Source organism: Cervus canadensis, chromosome 3 (genome assembly GCF_019320065.1).
Source record: "Cervus canadensis isolate Bull #8, Minnesota chromosome 3, ASM1932006v1, whole genome shotgun sequence".
Taxonomy (NCBI): domain Eukaryota; kingdom Metazoa; phylum Chordata; class Mammalia; order Artiodactyla; family Cervidae; genus Cervus; species Cervus canadensis.
In genome coordinates, this window is record NC_057388.1 from 61,019,712 (window position 1) to 61,042,516 (window position 22,805).

General features: G+C 39.6%; 1 protein-coding gene across 10 annotated transcripts in view; it reads left to right on the forward strand.

Moving 5' to 3' along the window:
* Positions 1 to 22,805, forward strand: part of PDE1C (phosphodiesterase 1C) — a 506,697-nt gene that overhangs the window by 420,880 nt on the left and 63,012 nt on the right. For all 10 annotated transcript variants that reach the window (XM_043463250.1, XM_043463251.1, XM_043463259.1 and 7 more), the window contains 4 exons: positions 7,501 to 7,582; positions 9,601 to 9,721; positions 13,233 to 13,408; positions 22,316 to 22,546. In XM_043463250.1, coding sequence (XP_043319185.1) covers positions 7,501 to 7,582; positions 9,601 to 9,721; positions 13,233 to 13,408; positions 22,316 to 22,546 — 610 coding nt within the window. The remainder of the gene's footprint in view (positions 1 to 7,500; positions 7,583 to 9,600; positions 9,722 to 13,232; positions 13,409 to 22,315; positions 22,547 to 22,805) is intronic.

Consider the following 22,805-nt stretch of genomic DNA (forward strand, 5'->3'; position numbering starts at 1 on the left):
AAGCTAGAGGTAAATCATAGTTAACTCATAAATTTGAGGTAATGAAGTGGTTCCTTTTTTAATTGTGAGAGAGTGTATATGAGAAATTACTTAAACATGAACATTCTTCCCACTAAAGGAAACCTTATTTGCACAAACATAAGCTTGAATTGAAAGAAAATGTACCAGAGGCAATATGAAAATAACCATATTGAATTTCTTGCCAACTGGGAATGGAATGTTAGCTCACTGGACTGGAACTATGTTTTTTAGCAATTATGATTCAGTAAATTATTTTTATTGACTTAATATTTTAACCCAGATGCCATAAGCCATGGTAAATAACCCTTGTAGGAGAAATGTTGCCTTAGCTCTTAACTATAGATTTAAAATTGGACAGTTCAAATGGGAAATCTCAATGGAACTGTAGAGTCTTTGAAAAAATTACATTTAGATGTTGGGTTATATTTCAAAATAAGGCCATAGCCTCAGTGCTGATAGACCAGACCTTCTATGCATTGCTGAAAGAGTAAGTTACATCTTCAGTTTATAACCATATTTTACAAAATCCAAGCCTCTGCCTCAGGCCTTTTTCAATGAAATACTGACTTTAAGAAACTGTGAGTTTGCCTTTTTGGTAAATACATCTTGAGAAACTCTGAAGATTCATTTCCTAAGTATTGCTGTATATTTTTATATTTTACAAACATCGCCTACAATTCTTTTAATTTCCTCTGTGTTTGTGGTTGTTTTCCCATTTTTTGTTTATTTCATATACCAGTGTCTTTTCTCTTCTGTATAAAGTTAGCTGGTCATTTGAATATTTGATTATTTCTTTTTTATTTTATGATATAAATTACTGCTTTCATTTTTATTAATTTATTTCTTCTGCTTGATTATTATTAATTCATTTCTTTTGCTAACTCCCCAGGTTGGATGTCCAATTCATTTATTTTCATTCTGCCTATTCAATATTAGTAAATATAAGGCTAGGGGTTCATCTTTTTGTCACTCATGAATCTTGTAGGTTCTGATATGCAATGTGTTCACAATCTTTCTTTATTAAATATTTTGTAATCTGGGTTTTGATTTTTCTTTACTAAGAGTTGCTTCAAATGGATGTGTTTGTTTATGTGATTTTCCCAGTGGTAGTTTCCTTTGCTTTATACTTTGTAATTGATTTGTGACTTATCAAAATTTGATCACGGGGCGGGGTGGTGGAGGGAAAAAAAATTTGATCACAGAATTTTTCATTGTTTGGGCCTTATTGTGAAATTTGCTTTTCACCTACTAAAAAAATCAATTTTTGTGAATGGTCATGGCTCTTGAAGTCAGTTTATCTTCTACTTGCAAAGTATAAAGCACCAGGCATAGCCTCCTTATCAATTATGTCGTTTTAGGTATTTTATGTTATTTTTTAAAATGTGATGTTTCATGGGCTGACAGGTGTTTTTATTACTATTTTCTGTTTCTATGTAGCATAGTTTTTGCTTCCTGAATGTTGATTCTGTGTTATTTGGTTCTTAGATATTCATAATTGCTAGATTTTTATAGTTTGCTGAATCCTCTATCATTATAAAGCCTCCTTCTTTGTCTTATCCAATGCTTTTACCTAGAATTCAAATTCAGCTCATTTTAAGAACAGACTCTTGTCTTTTTACTTTAACCTTTTACTTTTAACTTTTTACCCTAACCTTTCAGAGACACTTTGATTTGGATGTGTTTTTTAAACATTGCTTATAATTGAGGGTTTTTTTATGAGCCAATCTAAGATTCTTTTAGTATTTGAAATTAACCATATTAACATCTGTTGATATGACAAAAATCTTTGCTCTTAGGTACTATGATATTTTATATTATGATTTCTGTTTTGTGGCTTATTTTTAAATTGTGCACTATATTGGCTGTACCATCTGCTTATTATGTATTTATTTCTTCTGATGACTTGAAAGTTTTATATTATGTTTTTAGTTTTAATATTGGCTAACTTGGTAATGCAAATTTTATATCCTCTGTTTATTTAGATAGTTTCGATAAAAATTAGCAGGCTTCTACTTCCTCTTGCCTCTTCCCCAACAGCTAGTTCTATCAACTTGCTTAATTCTTGTAGTCTGTACCTTTGTCATTTAGATATAGCTCTATTCCTTTATGGGCTTCCCTGGTAGCTCAGAGGTTAAAGCGTCTGCCTGCAATGCGGGAGACCTGGGTTCAATCCCTGGGTCGGGAAGATCCCCTGGAGAAGGAAATGGCAACCCACTTCAGTATTCTTGCCTGAAGAATCCCATGGAGCCTGGTAGGCTACTGTCTATGGGGTCTCAAAGAGTCGGACACGACTGAGCGACTTCACTTTCACTATTCCTTTATATATATATCAGGTTTAAATGGTATATTTTCACCCCCATCTATACACATAAGAAAGCTAGTGCTTATTCAGTACCTCCCAACACTTTTCCCCTTTTCCTTTCATAACATGACTAATTTCTTGTTACTGTTTGTTGGCTGTATTATTTCTAAATTCTATTTTCTAAGTGAGCATTCTATATCATGTACTATATGCTGTTTCCAAAATATACACTGAAAACAATGTGACCCAGAAAGATGGAAAATAAACAAGTTGGGCAAAAGCATAATTTTTCCAGTTGTTCTTGTCTTGGCTCTACTCAGTGCTGGCACTTTGGCCATGGTTGGTTCATTCATCTATTGGTTGGTCAAAGTTGTTCCTTGAGTGGTGTCTTCTAGGAGTGCTTTAAGCCACATTTCTGTGTGTTTGCAAGTTTTTCTACTGCTTTTATACTTGGGTCACAGTTTGCTTGGGTAAGACATTTTTTGAATCAAATTTCCTTTCCCTGAGGTCTTTTTTGATTGATGCTTTTGAACTATGGTGTGGTGGAAGACTCTTGAGAGTCCCTTGGACTGCAGGAAGATCCAACAAGTCCATCCTAAAGGAAATCAGTCCTGAATATTCACTGGAAGGACTGATGCTGAAGCTGAAACTCCAATACTTTGGCCACCTGATGTGAAGAGCTGACTCATTTGAAAAGACCCTGATGCTGGGAAAGATTGAGGGCGGGAGGAGAAGGGGACGACAGAGGATGAGATGGTTGGATGGCATCACCAACTCAATGGACATGACTTTGAGTAAACTCTGGGAGTTGGTGATGGAGAGGGAGGCCTGGTATGCTGCAGTCCATGGAGTTGCAAAGAGTCAGACATGACTGAGTGACTGAACTGAACTGAGCTGAGGTCTTTTTTAGATTTTGTTCAAATGACTTCCACCTAAGAATGTTGCTATGCAGAGATTGGAGGCCATGCTAGAATTATTTTCATGTCTAGGTGGTATGTATTTTTGCTTATGTGCCCTAAGAATTTTTTCTTTGCCTTTGAAGCCCAGTGACATTACTAGGCTATATTTCAATAGTGATTGCCCTATAATAGTTTTTCTTGGGCCTGGTGTGTTCCTTTTCTGTATCGATTCAAGTTCCATTGATGAAATCTTTAACGATTTCCTTTTCCATTTGCTTCCTTCTTTAGGAAAAACAGTTATTTGTATGTTGCCCCTCTTGTTTTCTTCTCTGTTATTTTCCTTTAAATTGTCTTATAACTCTCTGATGAGTGGTATTTTTTTCATTCCTGAATTCCATGTCTCTTAATGTGTTTTTATCAAATATAGCTCTCCTTCATGCTGCCTCCACTACAATCTTCATTTGTGTGGTGGTTCTGTTTTTCTTTTCCATATCTTCCCTGAGCTCTGCTAGTTCCTGTTTCCCTGAGCCCTGGTTCTTAATAATTTCAGGAATTTTTTTCCCATAATGGGAGTATGTATGTTTGGTCATCACTTGGTGGCACTGTTTTTTTTCTGATGAATGTTCCCTATCTGTTATTTTTATTTTTCTGTTTCTTTTTCTATTTTTTCTTTTCATGTAAAGTATCTTTCTATAGTTTTTTTTTTCCCTCCTGGTATTGGTATAGTGCTACCTCTTCCTCCTCCTTCCCTTCCTCCTCCACCTCCATCTCCTCTTCCTCTGCCCTTCCTTCCCCTTTTCCTTCCTTTGATTATTATTTACCATCTTTGAGTAAAATGCATTATTTTTTGACCAACAGTTTTCAGGAGATAAGTGCCAGGGAGAAACTGGAATAGCAGTGTTCTAAGTGGCATGATTTATTATGAGGTTTCTATGACATGGTGTGTGTGCGTGTGTGTTAGCCGAATTTCCTTCTTCCTGGTCAGCAGTAGGCAACAGCTGTAGGGCTGCTCGTGGTATAGTCTCTGTTATCCATACACTCTTGTCATGCTTGTATATCTTCTCATTCAGCATTTTCTTCTTTACTATTTCTTGAAGCTATAGTAGGGTTCAGAGTAGCTCTTCACATCAGTGTCTGCTGTCTCTGGTTTTCCCAGAGACATATGATGGATGTCGGGTATTTTTCCTATCTGAGTGAATTTTGAAAACCTCTATTCTTCAAGCTTTATCTGACATCTGCAGCCATAGGCCTTTTCTCTGGGCATCTTACATCCCCCCTCCCGGATATTCACAGCATTTGACAGTTGTTCCTCACATAGTTTTGATCGAGTTTACAGATTTCTCCTGCTACTTGTTTGTGTTTCTGTTGTTTCTTGTTCTGTTTTGAGAGGATTATTTCTGAGAGGGGAAGGCAAAGATGTCTTTACTTATCTTAAATCCAGAATTACAGTAATTTGCTCATACCTCATATTGGTAACTTCTTCCCTGTGAAAGATGAGTATATACTGCTGCATTTTGTTCAACTTGATGCTTTTGTTGTCCCCCCAGTTAATTACCTTTTCTCCTCTCTACTGGGAAACACTCTCTTGTGATATCACCCAGCGATCTTTTGAAGCTCTTGTGTTGAGAGATGCAATCTGCCCTGTAAAGTTCCAATACAGAAAGAACCTTTGTTTCTCTTGCTTGGTTTGCTGCTTACAGATAGCTGCTGTAACAAACAAACCCCCAAATGTAAAACAGCACACAGAAAATGAAACTTTATCACCAACTCATGTAAAGTGCCAGCAAGTGTTTCTTGATTGGCAGATGGTTTACAATAAGCAGCGCTTTTAGATCCAGACTCTACCATCTACATGGCTTCCATGGTGCTTATCTACATCAAGGCAGCAAAAGAAGGAAGGACGTAAAGACATAGGCATGGGAGATTTTGTAGGCCAGAACTGTGGTACAAATATACCCTCTCTCCTCTTGTTTTATTATGTAACACAAACTGGCAGAGATTCTGGGAAGTGTAGTCTAGCTATGTGGACAGGAAATAAGGGGAGGTTGTAAACAGTTAACTGCCCAATTGCTCCCTCAGCTTGCTTATCACAGATGTCCAAGTGGCCAAAGGGACTTGAGTATTTCTAACCAAATTCACCTTTTTATTCATGAACCAGGCATTCATTGTGTTCCTTTTGTAGATAGCTTATGTAGATTGCTTAAATCAGCTGTCTTAACCCCTCCCACAAGAATGAAAGTTATTTATTTTTGTGCACTGTCCTGAAAAAAAAAAACGAGTTCACTAAAAAAATTCCTTTGTGCCAACTGAGACTATTGCCCTTTTTTTTGAAAACATTGACCTCTTTAATAAAGAGGAAAGTGAATGAATAATTCCACAAGGGCCAGTAGTCGTGGAGTCATACAATATTGTATTAGTCAACCTAGATTCGCCTGTAGAAGTACATTCTTCTATATTAATTTCTGCATATTTTTTCCAGTTTATAAATGTATGTGTCCTCCAGAGGGAATTCAGAGGTCACTATATTAAAATAGGTTTATAGAAATTAGTATTTATTTAAATTCAAAGGATGTAAGTGATATGGGTATGGGCAAGTCCGTAGGATAAGTTGCTTAATGATGTTTAGACTTTTCAGAAATAAAACTCAAATGGATGCTTATGTCTTAGTAGTCAAGCAGTTAGTATTCTTTTGAGCTACCCCCACTAAAATGCTTCAAAAGGGATAAGAGTGAGTTTTATTTGTGTTGGCTGAGTTAGCCCAGTGAACCATCTGCACAACTGCATTTATGTTATAAATACTCTTCCTTCTCATCATATTGCCCAAATAGAAATAGCTTTGGAATAAGTTCTTTTTTATCATGCTACTTGAGCAATAGAGCAGCCCTCAGCAAGGCATACTTGGAAACAGAAGGACCGTTGTGTCCTATGGTTTGTTAATACAGGAAAGGGTACAGAACTAAGCCACTTCAGGACTGTTCCTGAGACCCTTGGATGTCCCAGCACCCACTGTGAGCCCCACTATTCAGCTTCCTCAGATGCCCATTCCTTTTTCTTCTTTTCAATAGATCTTAAATGTGTGTGTTAGTTAGCTCCTTTCTCTTTGGTAATATGCCTTAGAAAGAAAAAACATTCAGTTTTTGAATTAGACCTGGTTATTGAACTAGCTTGTTATTACTCTTTATTTATCATTAGTTCATTGATGATATTTATTATAGTCAGAGTGTAACAGTTAGATGTAATAAGTTCAATAAATGTTTCTCAGATCTTCACTTAGTGGAAATATCTATTGAGAAAGAATACTTGTTCTTTGTATACTTGTATACATTTTTCCATGTAGTTGTCATTATTATTGATGACATAGGGATTATTATCCCACATTTTATAGGTGAAAAAACTGAAATGTAGAGGGGGAAAAATACACTTGCTATGATCAAGTGGTGGGAGCAAGGCCAGGTTCAAGCTAAAGTCAGTAACCATTAACCTCAGCAGATTCTTTTCTTGTGAATTGAATAAGCACAACTTTGTGACTGTCAGAGGCGTGACCCACTTTCCCTTTCCTCTGGATGTGTGACTGAAGTATTTAGCTCTGGTTCAGAGCCGTTCTTTAAAATCATCTCCATCATTAATTAGACTTTCCATAGCACTTGCTTATTATAGTCTTGCCTTTTGGTGAGATTGAGAACATATTGGCCAGAGCATGTTTTATTATTGTCTAACTTGATAAACAGAAGCAATTATTTACTCTACTACTTTTTTGTTCCACTTTTCATCATCACTGAGCCCTGCAGGGAAGGCCCCAGAAGCACTTAATTCAGTTGTGCATGGCTTTAGGTAGCATTCAGAGAATGATTCTGAATCAGTCGAGTTAGAATCGGTGTCTCAGACACTGTCCACAACTGGAGGGATCTGCAGGCTCAAGAAAGGCTCCAGGTAGGCACAGGATGACTGGAGAACACACAAGAATTCTGACTGCTCTGCTGGCTCTTGGCCACAGCATGCGTTGCTTTGCTTATTTTCCTCAGGAGACCTATTGCTGCCTGATGAGGCTTTCTATACAACAGCATGCGCTTTTGCAGTTGGATGGAATGATTGGACACTGGAGGGCTTCAGCCTCTTGGTGTCTTTTATGCAGAAGAACAGGATGCAGGACTTACTACATAATGTCATTGTAATAATGAAAAGAAAGACCAGTGGCCTTCGTGGCAGCTGAAGTTGTGAAGTAAAATCTGGGTGGCTCAGCCTTCTGTTCTTATTTACTTTGACCTCCTGTTTTTCTAGGGTGATAGAGAAGCAGAGCTGGGTCTGCCTTTTTCTCCTTTGTGTGATCGGAAGTCCACCATGGTTGCCCAGTCTCAAGTAGGTACGTGTTTGCCAATCCATTGATGGAGAGAAAAACTGGAGAAGGGTGTCTGGAAGTAAGCTCAGATGCTCCTCATGATTCTTCGGCTAGAACCTGGCTCCCTTCTGCTGCTGTACTCGTGGCTTTGGCTAGTTGGGGTGATGAAGCCGCTGTCCCCATCCTCCTTCCTGGAGTGTGACTGGTTCCTGGGAAGATTGGACAGTGACACTGCTATCTCCATCATTCCCTGCCAAGAGAAAAAGGGGCTTCAGTCCTAAGGCAATGACAGGAATTAGTGGTGGGAAGCCCATTCTGTTTCAGTCTCACCATTCTGCATGCAGTACCAAGAGTTTCCTCAGTGATGCTTCCTCTAGCCCACTTTCCAAGACAGCACCATTTCCTGGATGACCTTACTGCCAGGAATGGCTCTTTTAAAATATCTCTTTCCTTTCTGCCTGCCTTCTTTCCTTCCTTCCTTTCTTTCAAAAAAAAAAAAAAATAGCATCTTTTTTTGGGTAAAGAATACTTTTGCACTGCTAATAACTGTAATATATGTGAATTATTATTATTTCATTATCAGAATACTGTTGCTACTTGTATAGGACAACTTTTGTCTTGCCAATTTCATTATAGAATTTTTTATATCCTTCACTTCTGTGATTTGAATGCCAGCATCACTTCTATCTTGGTCATTGTAAAAGCCAAGTAAGCATTTGTATATTTTCACACACAGTATCTCCTTTGATTGGCATTTAGTTTCCTTCCAACTTTCATGTCACTGTGTAATAATGAGTTACCACCCATAGTCCCAGATCATATATTTTCTCCTTACAAGTCACCAGACACTTTGGTATTTTTGAGTTGTTGAGATGATCACTCCAGCCCAACATCAACTATCTCTCCAGCATGGTGATCTCTCAAAGGTGACATTTCCAGATCTGACCCCTCTCCTAGCTTCCAGCCCTGTTGGCCCTCTTCCATCCAAATATGGCCCTGATACTTTGAGTCAGCAGATCTAAGATGAAGTCCACCATCTTTCTCCCTGGTCACACTCTCCCCTGTTATCTCTGTTCTCTTTGCCTTCCTGGTGGAAGTCTCTGACAGATTCCATCTATAGGTAGGACCACCTACTGCTGTGCACGTATCCAAGCCTCCATCACACATCCACCTTAAAATGGCACTGGATCTCACCTCCCTTACTTTGTTTTTGAGCTTTGTGAAGTGAAGCTTCTAAAATGATTTTCCCAGTGTCAGCCTCCATTGCTTTCTCCCACCCCATCCATCTTGCCAGATTAACTTTCCCAAATAACAGCAGAAAACATCTTAGTACAATGCTGCCCAAACATCTTAAGGGGCTTCTAGTGCCTGTCTAAGTCCTAAGCTCTAGCTTGGTACTTTGGAACCTCCCTCCCTGAACAGATCGTGACCCTTCCCAGGCTTTCCCTTTCTGATTCTAAAAGAATTCCTAAGTTCGAGTCATTCCCCAGACACATCCTGCACTTTTCCCTGTCCTGTCACCTTGCTTATTTCACCCCCTCCACCCAGAATGAATAGCCTTAGGGCTCAGCTCAAATATCACAACCTCCATAATGCTGTTTGCAACTCTCACAGTGGGAAGGAAAATACCCTCCCTCCCTTACCTTCCTAGGGGCCTTTCTTTGGGCTTCTCCTTTGGCCCTTTCCATTTTTATGTTCACTGAATTCTCCTGTAAACTTTCAAGGGCAGGCAGGTTGTGTTACAAATTTCATCACAGTGTTTTTTACATAGTAGATATTGACTTTGCATTTTTAAGCATTTTATTGAATTATCTACTAAAACGTTAAAGGAAAGCTATGTAGGAGAAATGGATCTGACTCATGATAGTCAAAGCAAGCAATGTATTAAATGATTACGACCAACCTAAGCTCTCCTAATCTGATTTGGCGCTCCTATGTAGATGAATTTTAAAAGAAAGCTACAACTCATCAGTTTGCATGGGAACATTGGAAAGGCCCCAGTTACTATGTAGTTCCTCTGAAACTTTGCTGTTTCTCTCCAGGTTTCATTGATTTCATTGTGGAACCCACCTTCACTGTGCTCACAGACATGACAGAAAAGATCGTGAGTCCATTCATTGATGAACCCTCTCAAAGTGGGGGCACAGGGCAGAGACGTTCAAGGTCAGTATTGAAGCTTGAAAGCTGGGGGTCAGGGTGGTCTGTGCATGGGGACAGACTTCTTCTGGAAGGGATGGGGGTGGTACTTCTTAATTGTGTTCACCCTACCTCCTCCTCATGACACGTGTCTGCTTCTTCCTTTGTCTCAGAGGAGTCAAAGTTGTACACTGTATTCTCTAGGCTGGCCTGTAAGTGGGTGATCAAGGTCCAGGTCATGACACAGGTTCCCCTTTCTGACCCCAGCCTGACCCCATCCATTCTCTCTTTTGGTGGCTTTGCCCACAACATCATCAGTCACTGCACTTTACCTGCTGTACCCGAGAGTCCTGGCTCCCCATACTCCAAAAGGAAAGAAGCATGGATCAGAGTTATCATATTAAGTGAAACTTTCATTTCTAGGTTCAGGAAGAAAATTAAGTAGTGGGGAAAAAGAGCTGAAATTTTTTTCCCCCCATTTATTTTTATTAGCTGGAGGCTAATTACTTTACAATATTGTAGTGGTTTTTGTCATACATTGACATGAATCAGCCATGGATTTACATGTATTTCCCATCCCGATCCCCCCTCCCACCTCCCTCTCTATCCGATCCCTCTGGGTCTTCCCAGTGCACCAGGCCCAAGCACTTGTCTCATGCATCCAACCTGGGCTGGTGATCTGTTTCACCCTAGATAATATACATGTTTTGATGCTGTTCTGTCGAAACATCCCACCCTCGCCTTCTCCCACAGAGTCCAGAAGTCTGTTCTGTACTTCTGTGTCTCTTTTTCTGTTTTGCATATAGGGTTATCGTTACCATCTTTCTAAATTCCATATATATGTGTTAGTATGCTGTAATGTTCTTTATCTTTCTGGCTTACTTCACTCTGTATAATGGGCTCCAGTTTCATCCATCTCATTAGAACTGATTCAAATGAATTCTTTTTAATGGCTGAGTAATATTCCATGGTGTATATGTACCACAGCTTCCTTATCCATTCATCTGCTGATGGGCATCTAGGTTGCTTCCATGTCCTGGCTATTATAAACAGTGCTGCGATGAACATTGGGGTGCACGTGTCTCTTTCAGATCTGGTTTCCTCAGTGTGTATGCCCAGAAGTGGGATTGCTGGGTCATATGGCAGTTCTATTTCCAGTTTTTTAAGAAATCTCCACACTCTTCTCCATAGCGGCTGTACTAGTTTGCATTCCCACCAACAGAGCTGAACTTTTAAATCACCTTCTGCCGCAACATCATTCCATCCATCTGACCATAGTTGAGTCCGACACTGTCCCACAGACAATCTTGGTGGCGACATCGCGAAGCACTGGTGCCAAAGAAGTCTGGCACTTTGCGCCTCATTCTGTGTGTTGTTTGTGTCGCTCAGTCATGTCCGACTCTTTGTGACCCCATGGACTGTAGCCCTTCAGGCTCCTCTGTCCATAGGATTCTCCAGGCAAGAATACTGGAGTGGGTTGCCATTTCCTTCTCCATCAACACCATTAAACGGAGTCAAAGTGAACAGCCTCTGGAGTCATATGGCCAGTTAAACATCCTGACTCCATTCCTAATTAACTGTACCATCTCAGGCAAGTTGCCTCAGTTTCCCCATTTGTGAAAATGTGGATTATAAAACTCATAGGTTGCAGGGAGGATTAAGTGAATTATTTAATCTACGTAAAGCCTATATATATATATGATAGCTCAGTTGATAAAGAAGCCGCCTGCAATGCAGGAGACCATGGTTCGATCCCTTGGTTGGGATGATACCCTAGAGAAGGGAAGGGAAGGGCTACCCACTCCAGCATTCTGGCCTGGAGAATCCCATGGTCTGTATAGGCCATGGGGTTGAAAAGATTTCGACAAGACTGAGCGACTTTCACTTTAGCCTTCACTTTCACTTTCAAAGCCTTTGTAACAGGGTCCAGCACAGAGGAAGTGGCAGCTACAATAATGCTAACGCTCAGTGTTCACTAGTATTAAATGGTTGGTATTACCACTAGTACTGCTGTCCCCTCCTCCTCATCCATCAAAACCTTGGGCCCAGTCATAAAGGAGAGAAATAGAATGAAGAAGAAAAAGAATAGAAGAGCAATGAGAGGAAGAAGGACAAGGAGATTAGGACAGAGGGAACCCAGGAATGCTTAAGGTGAAGCGACCTAGTCAAGGCTGCTGACAAGGAGGACAGAAGCCCCCTGCCTGAGTCCCACACCCCCACAACTCTGCCAGCACTGGGCTGAGGTCTGCTCTACTTATCTAGTTAGTCTTGATTATCATTCAGTGGATTTGTATTTGTGCCAGTCACGACTGGAGTTCCCTGGAAATGTGTGATACTTTAGGCACTGTGGTCACCCAAATGGGAAGGGAACCCAAAAAAGAGGGGATATATGCATACATATAGCTGATTCACTTTGCTGTACAGTAGAAACCCAACATTGTAAAGCAGCTGTATGCCAATAAAAATTAATTTAAACTAAGTACACTTTCAGAAAAGTGAAGTTTCCCAGAAGGATGGCACTTTCAATATTTTATATATATATATATATATATATATATATATATATATATCTGTATTTCCTAAAGTTGCCTCTGTTTAAGGCTTCAAGTGGTATTATATATTTTTGTAATTGTATTTATTTGTTTATTTTTGGCTGTTTGGGTCTTTGTTGCTGAATGGACCTTCTCTAGTTGCAGTGAGCAGGGGCTGCTCTTCCTTGCAATGCACGGGCTTCTTATTGCAGTGGCTTCTCTTGTTGCAGAGCACGGGCTCTAGGGCACTTGGGCTTTGGTAGTTGCGCCTCAGGACTCAGCAGTTGCCATTCCCAGACTGCAGAGCACAGGCGCAATAAGTTGGGGCACACAGGCTTAGTTGCCACGAGGCATGTGGGATCTTCCCGGACCAGAGGTCAAACCCATGGTTCCTGCATTGGCAGGCGAATTCTTTACCACTGAGCCACCGAGGAAACCCCTCCGGTGGTATTACATTAAAAGACAAGTCTTATGCATGACTGATCTCTCACAATCTCCATGCCTCTCTGCCTTCCCTCAGGTACATGAGGAAGTCTGCTTATTCTAGCCTTGGGTATCCTGGGGTCAGAGTTTCTTGAGTCCAGGAGGAGGTGGAGCTAGAGAGAAAGAGGACAAGTGACTAAGTAACTTGGAGATGTGGTTAGTGTGAAGGAAGGTAGGCAAACTGGAACCAAATGGAAGTCAAGTTTAAGTGGGTTAATTTCAGGAAGTCAAAGACAGAACTCATGTGTGGGGAACCTAGTCATATGGAAAAAGAACATTTGAAATATGGGGACCTTTGGGACTATCAATACTCGTGAGACTGAAACCTTGACTATTTTTTCCTGCTGAAAATGGAGAATTTCCTAGCTGTTGCATATTGAAAATAGAAATGACAAACCTCAGGTCCCAGGAATTTCACAACAGTAACTTGATACATGTTCACTACACTTCTCTTAGGCTTGCTTATCAGTACACATTTTCAAACTCTAACCCTCTCTTTGGTATTTTTTTTTTTCATCCTCCAGTTTGAACAACATCAGTTCAACAGATGTAAAGCGATCAGGTGTCAAGAGCTCTGGCTCAGAAGGAAGTGCCCCAATCAACAACTCTGTCATCCCTGTTGACTATAAGAGCTTTAAAGCCACTTGGACTGAGGTGGTACACATTAACCGGGAGAGATGGAGGGCCAAGGTGCCCAAAGGTAGGGTGCCGATGGGGAATCTTGTTCATACCACTCAGACCCACTCACAAAGCAAGACACTGCCACCCCTGATTTAAAAGTGCTGAAAATGAAGCACGAACTCAAGGTATATATTCAAATTGCTGAATGTTAGGAGAGACCATCTTTTGCTCTTTATTATATCTAATACTTAGTGCATGAGAGAATGAGGCTGACTTCCAAGTCACCTGATGGAATGACCTTTGTGCTATATGTCCAGATAATTCTCAAAATGAAGATTGTACAGAAGACAGATGTTCCTCCTATTTCTTAGTTTCTGCTAGGCCATCTTGTCATTCTTGTTTTATGATATGTGGCATATTTATCAGGTGTTTACTCCTTCTTTTATCTACCTCGGCCATTACATTGGGATAGAAAAAGCTTTAATCTCCTTACATGCATTTTTATCTTCATGTTCTCAATTTCCCTTCAGTCATTACTCAGGCTGACCTTCTGAGATGAAGGTAACTCACAGGTAAACAGAAATTCAAAGACAGAAAAGTCATCACTCTTGGTACTATGAACAAAAAAGACTGAAATCTCTTTGTTTTTTGAAAGTCAGAATTCATTTGCATGTTTGTGTTTACCGAGCATGTGCTCCATGATTTGTACATATGACATGTTTATACTGTAGTCTAAGTAGGAACACATAGCTGTGGTAAGTCTCATGAAGCTATGGTGCCTGGTTCTAGAGACAATTCTAGAGTGGATGATTCTAAAGTTCTGGAGTCAGGAGGCTAATCTCAGTGGGTTTTGTGGAGGTACACCTTCAACAGCAGTCAGTTTTTGCCAACATCTGTTGCATGCCTACTGTATGCCAAGCTCTGTACCGTGTGTTATTCACCGAGGTGAGTATCAGGCATCCTTGTCCTCAAAGCTCGAAGTCTCCTGGGTGGGGACAGGGGGGCATTAGCACAGAATTTCTTTCGAAGTAGGAATGGGAGTTCAGTGGAAGCTTTGTTCTCCTTACCAGCACCCACTGACCTTGAGCCCCAGACTTTTATAACAGGCAAGCAAAGTTTTATCCCCTGTCATAGCATTCCACACTTTTATATACCCAGTGTCTACCCAAGGGAGAAGGGTAGGAGTAGGTCTTGTTCCTCAAATATCGGGGGCGCTGCTTCCAGTGTTGAGAGAGAAGAGACAAGATCACACTGCTGGAGTTATTCAAAGGCCAACACTGTGTCCACTTCAAGTGGCTTCTCAGTTCGGGTGGGGCAAAGTGTTTATATTTACAATTCTTTTAAGGCATAGTTGGGCCCTTATCATTTGGGGATGTCCTGAGCTATGGAGAAGAAGCCAACTCTTCTTCGATATTTTAAGTGTGGCCTCTCACAGTCTATTAGGATACTTTAAACATTGAAATCCTCCCAGTTGGCAGGCTTTGCAATCAGCAATGGCAGCTACTGCATCATTTTGAGAAAGCAATCTCTTATAATCAATTACACTCATTACACTTGAAAATTCAACTCCTGACAACGTGCAATTGAAAGTGGTATTTCAAAATAATTTGTTTGCAATTATCTGGCTTACTAAAATTACCTTCTGAAACTAATCACCTGGGGGAGCATTAGACAGTTTCTTTTCTAGAAGAAAACTGGTCCTTTAAAAAGAACAGGTAAATAACACTGAAAAAGAAGTGAAAATGTTTGTTTCTCAGTCGTGTCTGACTCTTTGTGACCCCATGACCCCATTGACCCTGCCAGGCTCCTCTGTCCTTGGGATTTCTCCAGGCAAGAATACTGGAGTGTGTAGCCATTCCTACTTCAGGGGATCTTCCTGACCCAGGGATTGAACCCAGGTCTCCTGTGTACAGGCAGATTCTTTAACATCTAAACCACCAGGGAAGCCCAAAATTAACGCTAATAGTTTTAAAATATGTGAGGCATGCTAATAGAGATAAGCTTGTCCCTAGCCTGGTTGAGGTGCTTTGGAAGGCTTCTTGTGTCTAACTAGGATTTGAAAGATATCTGGGGTTGAGCATGAAGTGGGGAACAACGCAAAAGAGGTTGACAAAGGCACAGCCCCCAGGGTTTATATATGTTTTTGTAGGAGGACAGTTTGGGTATCAAAGCAAAAGTTCACTGGGGAAAGGGGGAATTGAATCCCTACTTGCCCTGTGCTCTTTGGCAAATCCAGGCAGATTCTTTGAGAAAATTCCCTTTGGGGGATAATAATAGACACCACAGTGGTGGTGCAAAGAACAGAAATTATATAAGTAAAGAATGAGAACTGAGCCTGCACCTGGTTAGTGCCTGATAAGTGGTAGCTCTTATTTTGAAAAATTGGAAAAGAAAGTTTAAATGCAAAGTTAAGAAGGTGGTGGTCAAAATGCCAGTGTATAATTAATATTTTACAACATTTTCTGCCTCCCAATAATGCTGTTGACTGGTTGGCTGGTGTAAGAAATTCAGTTTGCATCTGTTTTGCTGTTGGTGATTGGTTTGTGCTGCACTATCCCAGAATGTTTTGTTCATGATTCTTTTTTACCAGAAAATCCTGATTTCAGCAAAGGCTGCCCTGCATTGGGGCACTTGAATATATGTTGTTATTAAATTGATCAGAAATGGAATTAAATCTAAGGCTTTAGTTTTTTAATCAACCTATCCAGCTAGGCCAGAACACATAGTTGTTAGGAAAGATTGAATCTATATATATATATATATTTTCAGCTCTTAGGACTGAAACTCATTATTCCCATGCAAAGATAAGTAGGCATAACAATTTACAAGTCTTATCAGTATTGATCAGTTTCCATTCAGAATTTAATACTTTTTAAACATGTTTTTCTGGTGTAAGAATAATAGGTGTCTAGGTTACAATGCTGAAATATAAACAAAATATACAAAGAAGAAAATAAAAGTCACTCATTCCAGCAAAATGTAACTACTGTTGAAATTCTGATGTAGTTTTTTAAAGTTTGGTTTCCTATACACCATGCTCATGCTCTGTTGCTCAGTCTTAGCCGATCCTTTGTGACCCCTGCCAGGCTGTAGCCTGCCAGGCTCCTCTGTCCATGGGATTTTCCAGGCAAGAATAGTGGAGTGAGTTGCAATTTTCTCCTCCAGAGGATCTTCCTGCCCCAGGGATTGAACCTGCATCTCCTACGTTGCCAGGCAGATTCTTTACCACTGAGCCACCTGGGAAGCCCCCTTTTATACATATATATAAGTAAACATTTTCCCTTAAATTGAGATCATAGTATAATATTGTATTTTCCTTCTCTGTTTCTGTTTTGAAGATTTTATTCTTATACTGAATATTCTTAGAAAGTGTGATTTACATGGCTACTGTATGTAATACCATAGTTGAACCATTCCTCTGTTACTGAGCATGTTAGTTTCCAATTCTTCATTATTGTATATAACATTGTTATGAACATCCAAATTCAGAAATCTTGAGCCTCCATCTGATCATTTATCTAGAATAAATTTCCAAATATTGAATTTCTCTGTCAAAGTAGGTGAAAAATTCTAAAGCTCTTGATATATGTTATCAAATTTCTTTCTGGAAAGTTTTTTTTTTTTTTCAACTAGGTGCTCTCCTTCAGTAGAAGTGTAGTGAGAGTGCCATTTATTTATATTTTTTCACATTATTTTACTCTTGAGGATGTTTATGTTTTTATTATTGATTCACAATAGCTCTTTATATATTAAGGATAGCAATTTTTCAGTTGACAAACTGTCTTGCAATTTCTATCCTACCTCCATCCAGTTAGTCAGTTTGTCCTATGTCTTTTAACTTTGCTTATGGTCTTTCAAAATACATCTTATTTGTATTTTGCCAGAGATTAGCTTTGTATTTTTTTTGAATTATGTCTCTGTCAATGTAAATATGAAATAGTATATAATGATACTCCTTTGCAAATGCTGAGAAGTTTATTGAATTTTTAAAAATTTCCTCCATTGTCACTCAGTTTTTATTGAAATAATATAAGATTTTCAACCTGAGTGATTATAAATAAATTGTAAGTAAATTGCTATTTTATAATTCCTTGGTGGTTCAGATGGTAAAGGATCTGCCTGTAGTACAGGAGACCCGAGTTCAGTCCTGGGTTGGAAAGATCCCCTTGCCTGGAGAATCCTATGGACAGAGGAGCCTGGCAGGCTACAGCCCATGGGGTCACAAAGAGTTGGACACAACTGAGCATGTTATAAGGAGTTATAATTAACTTATCCTTTAATATTATTTTAAATAATTGCATCAAGTTTTATATCCAACTTAACAGTTATTTTTATTTAACACTATGATTTACTAGTATTTTTGCACATCATTACCATATTTTCCTCATTCTGAATTTTTAATGTTGACTGAATTTTTCTGTCAGCTGAAGCAGTTTGGTTAAAAATTTAGAAAGGTACCATGGAAACATCTTCTGAGTCCTGAAGTGGCTAGGAGTACCTTTATGTTGTACTTACATATTATCAAAAGTTGACTATTCAAAACTAATCTAGTATGTTGGTTGTCCTTTTTAAGTTAGTTTCTCTCCTTTTCTTTCTTTCTTTCTCTGCAGGTATTTTAGGTAGGCATTTCAGAGAATTATATTAAGAGATAATAAGCCCAATACCACTTTTAAGCAAAAGCCTATAGTATCATAATTTAGAAAAGCAAGTAAAATGAAGAAATCAATGTATTTCTCCAAGACTGCACAGACATTCAATGTGGGATAGAATTAGCTCTCAGGAGGAGCAAATTAATAATTTATGGGTCATGAAGGTTCTGTGCTGCCTTAACTCTTAAGCTCCTTGTTTTGGGCCATTTTCATAATGATCCCATCACCATACATAGTGTGAACTGAAAAGCAGAAGGAAATGAGATTGAACTACAGCATTTGCTTTCTACTAGTCTAGAAGCCTAGGATGTTAAATCTAAAACCCCAAAAGTTCATTTGACATATATCCAAAAGTTCTTTGCATATATGTCATCTCTGGAACCTGTTATCATATACAAATTAATTGTTCTATCACCTGCTTTGTCTCATAGTAGAAAAGATTTAATGTATATTAATACTTCACCCCTAAAATATAAGGGGATCAGATTACAGTGGAACAGATGTATCTCCTGTAAGTTTATTTTTTCGTTTCTTATATATGTGTTTACTTGTTTTTGTCTACTTATTTGGAGTAGTAGCACTGAATGCTGATGGCTGATCATATCAGTGTCAGATATTTCAGAGGTGTGAGGTGGAGATGGTAGTAGAGTAAGGCTGAGGACCATTTCAGAACCATCCACCGGAACACAGTTACTGCAGGGAGAGGAACTGTATCATATGATGTCATAAAAGCTACCATTCATGAAGTTAAACATTAATTGCCTGTTGTCAGCTGTGCTGCTGCTGCTGCTAAGTCACTTCAGTCGTGTCCAACTCTGTGTGACCCCACAGAAGGCAGCCCACCAGGCTCCCCCGTCCCTGGGATTCTCTAGGCAAGAACACTGGAGTGGGTTGCCATTTCCTTCTCCAACGTGTGAAAGTGAAAAGTGAAAGTGAAGTCGCTCAGTTGTGTCCAACTCTCAGCGACCCCATGGACTGCAGCCCACCAGGCTCCTCTGCCCATGGGATTTTCCAGGCAAGAGTCTGGAGTGGGGTGCCATTGCCTTCTCCAGTTGTCAGCTGTAGTTAAGCCCAAACAGACTTGTTTCTGAAATGTACCACCCCCAGTTTTGTGGGGTTTTTTTTTTTTTTGCTAGATTTTCCATAGAAAATTGGTCTGACTCAGTTGTCAAATGAATTTTTATTGCTCAGATAATATGTTGTGCTCTTGTAGCAGACCAGAATTTAATGCCTTCAGCTTTTATCAAAATTACTTTTAACTTGGGGGTATTCTGAGTGTTCAAAGTTTGCCACAAATTCAGAGGGCATTCTGTGAGGGGATTATACATTATTTTACCTGATACCTGAGTATAAACAAATTATCTTCCCCGTTGCCCCACTTTCCCTCTCTGTATAGTAAGTACAGTCCTCTTTTTCTTACAGTCAGGTACAGTCAAATGGCTAATTCTTTCAGGACAGGATTTCAGAGTGTGTATAGTGTCTGTATTTTATACTGACCTGGATTGCTGGTGATGGAATCAAGTCAGGTTCATAGGCAGACAGGGTGAATCATACCCATTGTGTACATTTCATGTAGAAATCAAGTACTTCATGAGCATCTGCTAGGTAACAGCCATTATACCAAGCACTGGGGGTTCAGTGATGGAGGTGACATTTGACCTGTGTTCTTGGGATACTACAGAGGCATGAGAGGAAGTCTGGATGAACATGAGAGGAGCCATTTTGGGCCTGAGCCTACTGAGGATGCCATCTCCGTGTCTTCTTCTGCAAGGGTATTCTTTTACTCTTTAGTTGCACCTTTCTGTAGAAATCAGAAGACCTACCATATATACACATAATTATGTGATTTTGTAAAGAAATTTTTCCTTACCTTTTTAAAGACAGTTTTATTTATTTATTTATTTTTGGCTGTGCTGGGTCTTTGTTGTTGCATAGGCTACTCTCTAGTTGTGGTGCATGGACTCCTTACTGCGGTCGCTTTTCCTGCTACAGAGCACAGGCTCTAGGGCACGTGGGCTTCACTGGTTGTGGCACATGGGCTCAGTAGTTGAGGCTCCCAGACTGGGGAGCACAGCCTCAATAGTTGTGGTACATGGGCTTAGCTGCTCCATGGCATTTGGAATTTTCCCAGACCAGGGATTGAATTCATGTCTCCTGCATTGGCAGGTGCATACTTTACCACTGAGCCACCAGGGAAGCCCTCCTTATCTTTACATTGTAAATTATAAATACATCCTGTTGGGAAGTAGAATGTCATTAAACAGTGAATTGCAAAAAAAAAAAAAAAAAAAAACAGTGAATTGCAAACATTTAAAATTTAAACCAATGCTTGTCAATCCCAGTTGTGTGTTAGATCATCTGGAGAGCATTAAAAATATCCTGTTCATGCCACTCTCCCTTCAGAGTCCGATTTAATTTGTCTGAGACGAGGCCAGTGTATTGGTTTGGTTGAGTGAACGGGTAGATGGATGAATCAGTGAAAGGATGAATGGAAACTTCATAATGTATTGAGGAGGACATCTGAGCCAGGCAAATTTAAGGGCAAGAAGAGTAAAATGAAGCCAGAGATCATAGACATGCATGAAGTATAATGCCATAAAGCCCTGTGAACATGTGAACCTGAAACCAAATCTGAGATTTGTGCTCTTTAGCAGCTGAAGCAAAGGGAAACACAATCACGTGGATAATGACGCTGGTGCTCATTAGATTAAAAACGCTCTTGTCATCTATGAAAGCCAGATATTTTCAGGATTGACACTAACCTAGAGAAATAAAGAGGACCCCTGGTTATGAGGTGTGGGATATTTGTAACACATTTAGAGGGAAAAAAAAGCAATTTGTCTTTCAGAGTGGAGGTGAAAGACCTTTTGAGTGATTTGAATGCTAGACAGTGAAGTCTCTAGACCCTAAAGGAGTATTAGTCTTTGTTAGGTATCTTCCATTGGTCTCTCTAGGTTACTTCCTACAACCAAGCTTCATTTCATTGCCTCCAGCCTTACATGTCCTTGGTCACTCGACCACATCACCTGTCACTAACCTCTTACTAAAGTTGATTTAACCATACTGGCCAACTCACTGTCCCTGGAACATACCAACTTTGGTCCAATCTTATGACCTTATATTTTTTATTTCCTCTGCCTGGAATGCTTTTTCCCTTTATTTTTGCATGGTCAACAGTTCATCATTCAAAATTTAGTTAAATCTCCTTCTTCACCTCCTTATGTAACTCTACGTCCTTCACTATGCTAATCATTTCTACCATATTACTCTGCTTTCCTTTTTTTGTAAAGCACCTGAAATTTATGTTAGTGATTCATTACTCTGCTTTCCTTCTTTTGTAAAGCACCTGAAATTTATGTTAGTGATTCATTAGTTTAATTATTGTCTTTTCTACTCCTTAAGTCTTCTTGCTCACTACTGTATTCCCAGTGCCCAAAATGGTGTTTGACACTGTAGTTGCTCAATAAATATTAACTGAATGAATGTATCAAGTTTTTTATGAATCCTTGATGATAGGCAGTTACCCTATGTGTTTGGTTAAACATAGAGCCAGACCCTTTCAGTCAACCAAATTGTAAATAAGACTGATATCCTCTCATTAAAGAGGAAGACACGGATCAGGATCCCTGGCCATACTCAAGGCCACCTCTCATCTTGTTTGGAGACCATGTTTTTTTGTGAAGCTTCATTACCCTCTTCCCACTTTTAAATTCATAGTCAGTAGCCTGAAACTATATGATTCCAGTGGTGGTTTTTTCCAAGTCTTTTTGTTTTGTAATCAGTTTTTTTGTTTAAGCGCCAGATCCTAAGCAAATGTACATGAAGCTTCAATTTTTACATTCAGTGAGGCTGTAGGAGAGTTTTGTAATGTCTCTGAGCCTTGATTCCACTTTTGAAAAATAGGGTTATGATAATAGTATATGCCATATAAGGTTGAGAATGAGAGGAACTAATCCTTAAAAAGCACTTAGTATAATACCTGACACTGAGGATACTCAGGAGAACTTATTGATGATAATAGTAATATTAATAATGCCAGTTACAATATTGGTTTATTAATTGTTATTATCCTTATTATTACTTTCTCCCTGCCCCTTCTTCTAACGTACTATTTTGGGAAGTGACATTACCACTGAACTGATTTTATAGGTTTCCTGAATATACGTACCAATCTGACTTGAATTCATCAAAGTTATATTCCAAACACTTGGTAAACACCTTAGGTCATTTTAGTGCATTAACTCGCGATGCAAACTCTTGCTTTTGTTCAAAGAGACAATTCTCCTAATGGCATGACTTACCTTTTCTCCACCTTTCCTGACTTGCCCCGGATGCAGAGGAGAAAGCCAAGAAGGAGGCGGAAGAAAAGGCTCGCCTGGCTGCAGAGGAGAAGCAAAAGGAAATGGAAGCCAAAAGCCAAGCTGAAGAAAGTGCGTCTGGCAAAGCTGAGAAGAAGACATCTGGGGAAGCTAAGAATCAAGTCAACGGAACACGAACAAATAAAAGCAACAACCCTCACGGGAGAAATTCCAAAACTGAGAAGTCATCGGGAGAAAAGCAGCAGAATGGTGAGTAGAGTCGTGCTGGTGAAAGGCTCTTTTCAGGGTGTTAATGATATGATGAATGGACCCTGGCAAAGAACTGCCCCTGCAAGGACAGCTCACAGAGCAGGACTGCCTAGCCCTCCCAGCTGCTGCTGATCGCATCTCCCTGAGCTGTGGATCCCATCAGGATCCCATCAAAGGCAGCCAGACGTTTGCTTGGGCCATTGTCTCTGGGGAGATTTGTACCTTTGGGCCCTGCCTAGCTGTACTGGAGACTGGCAAA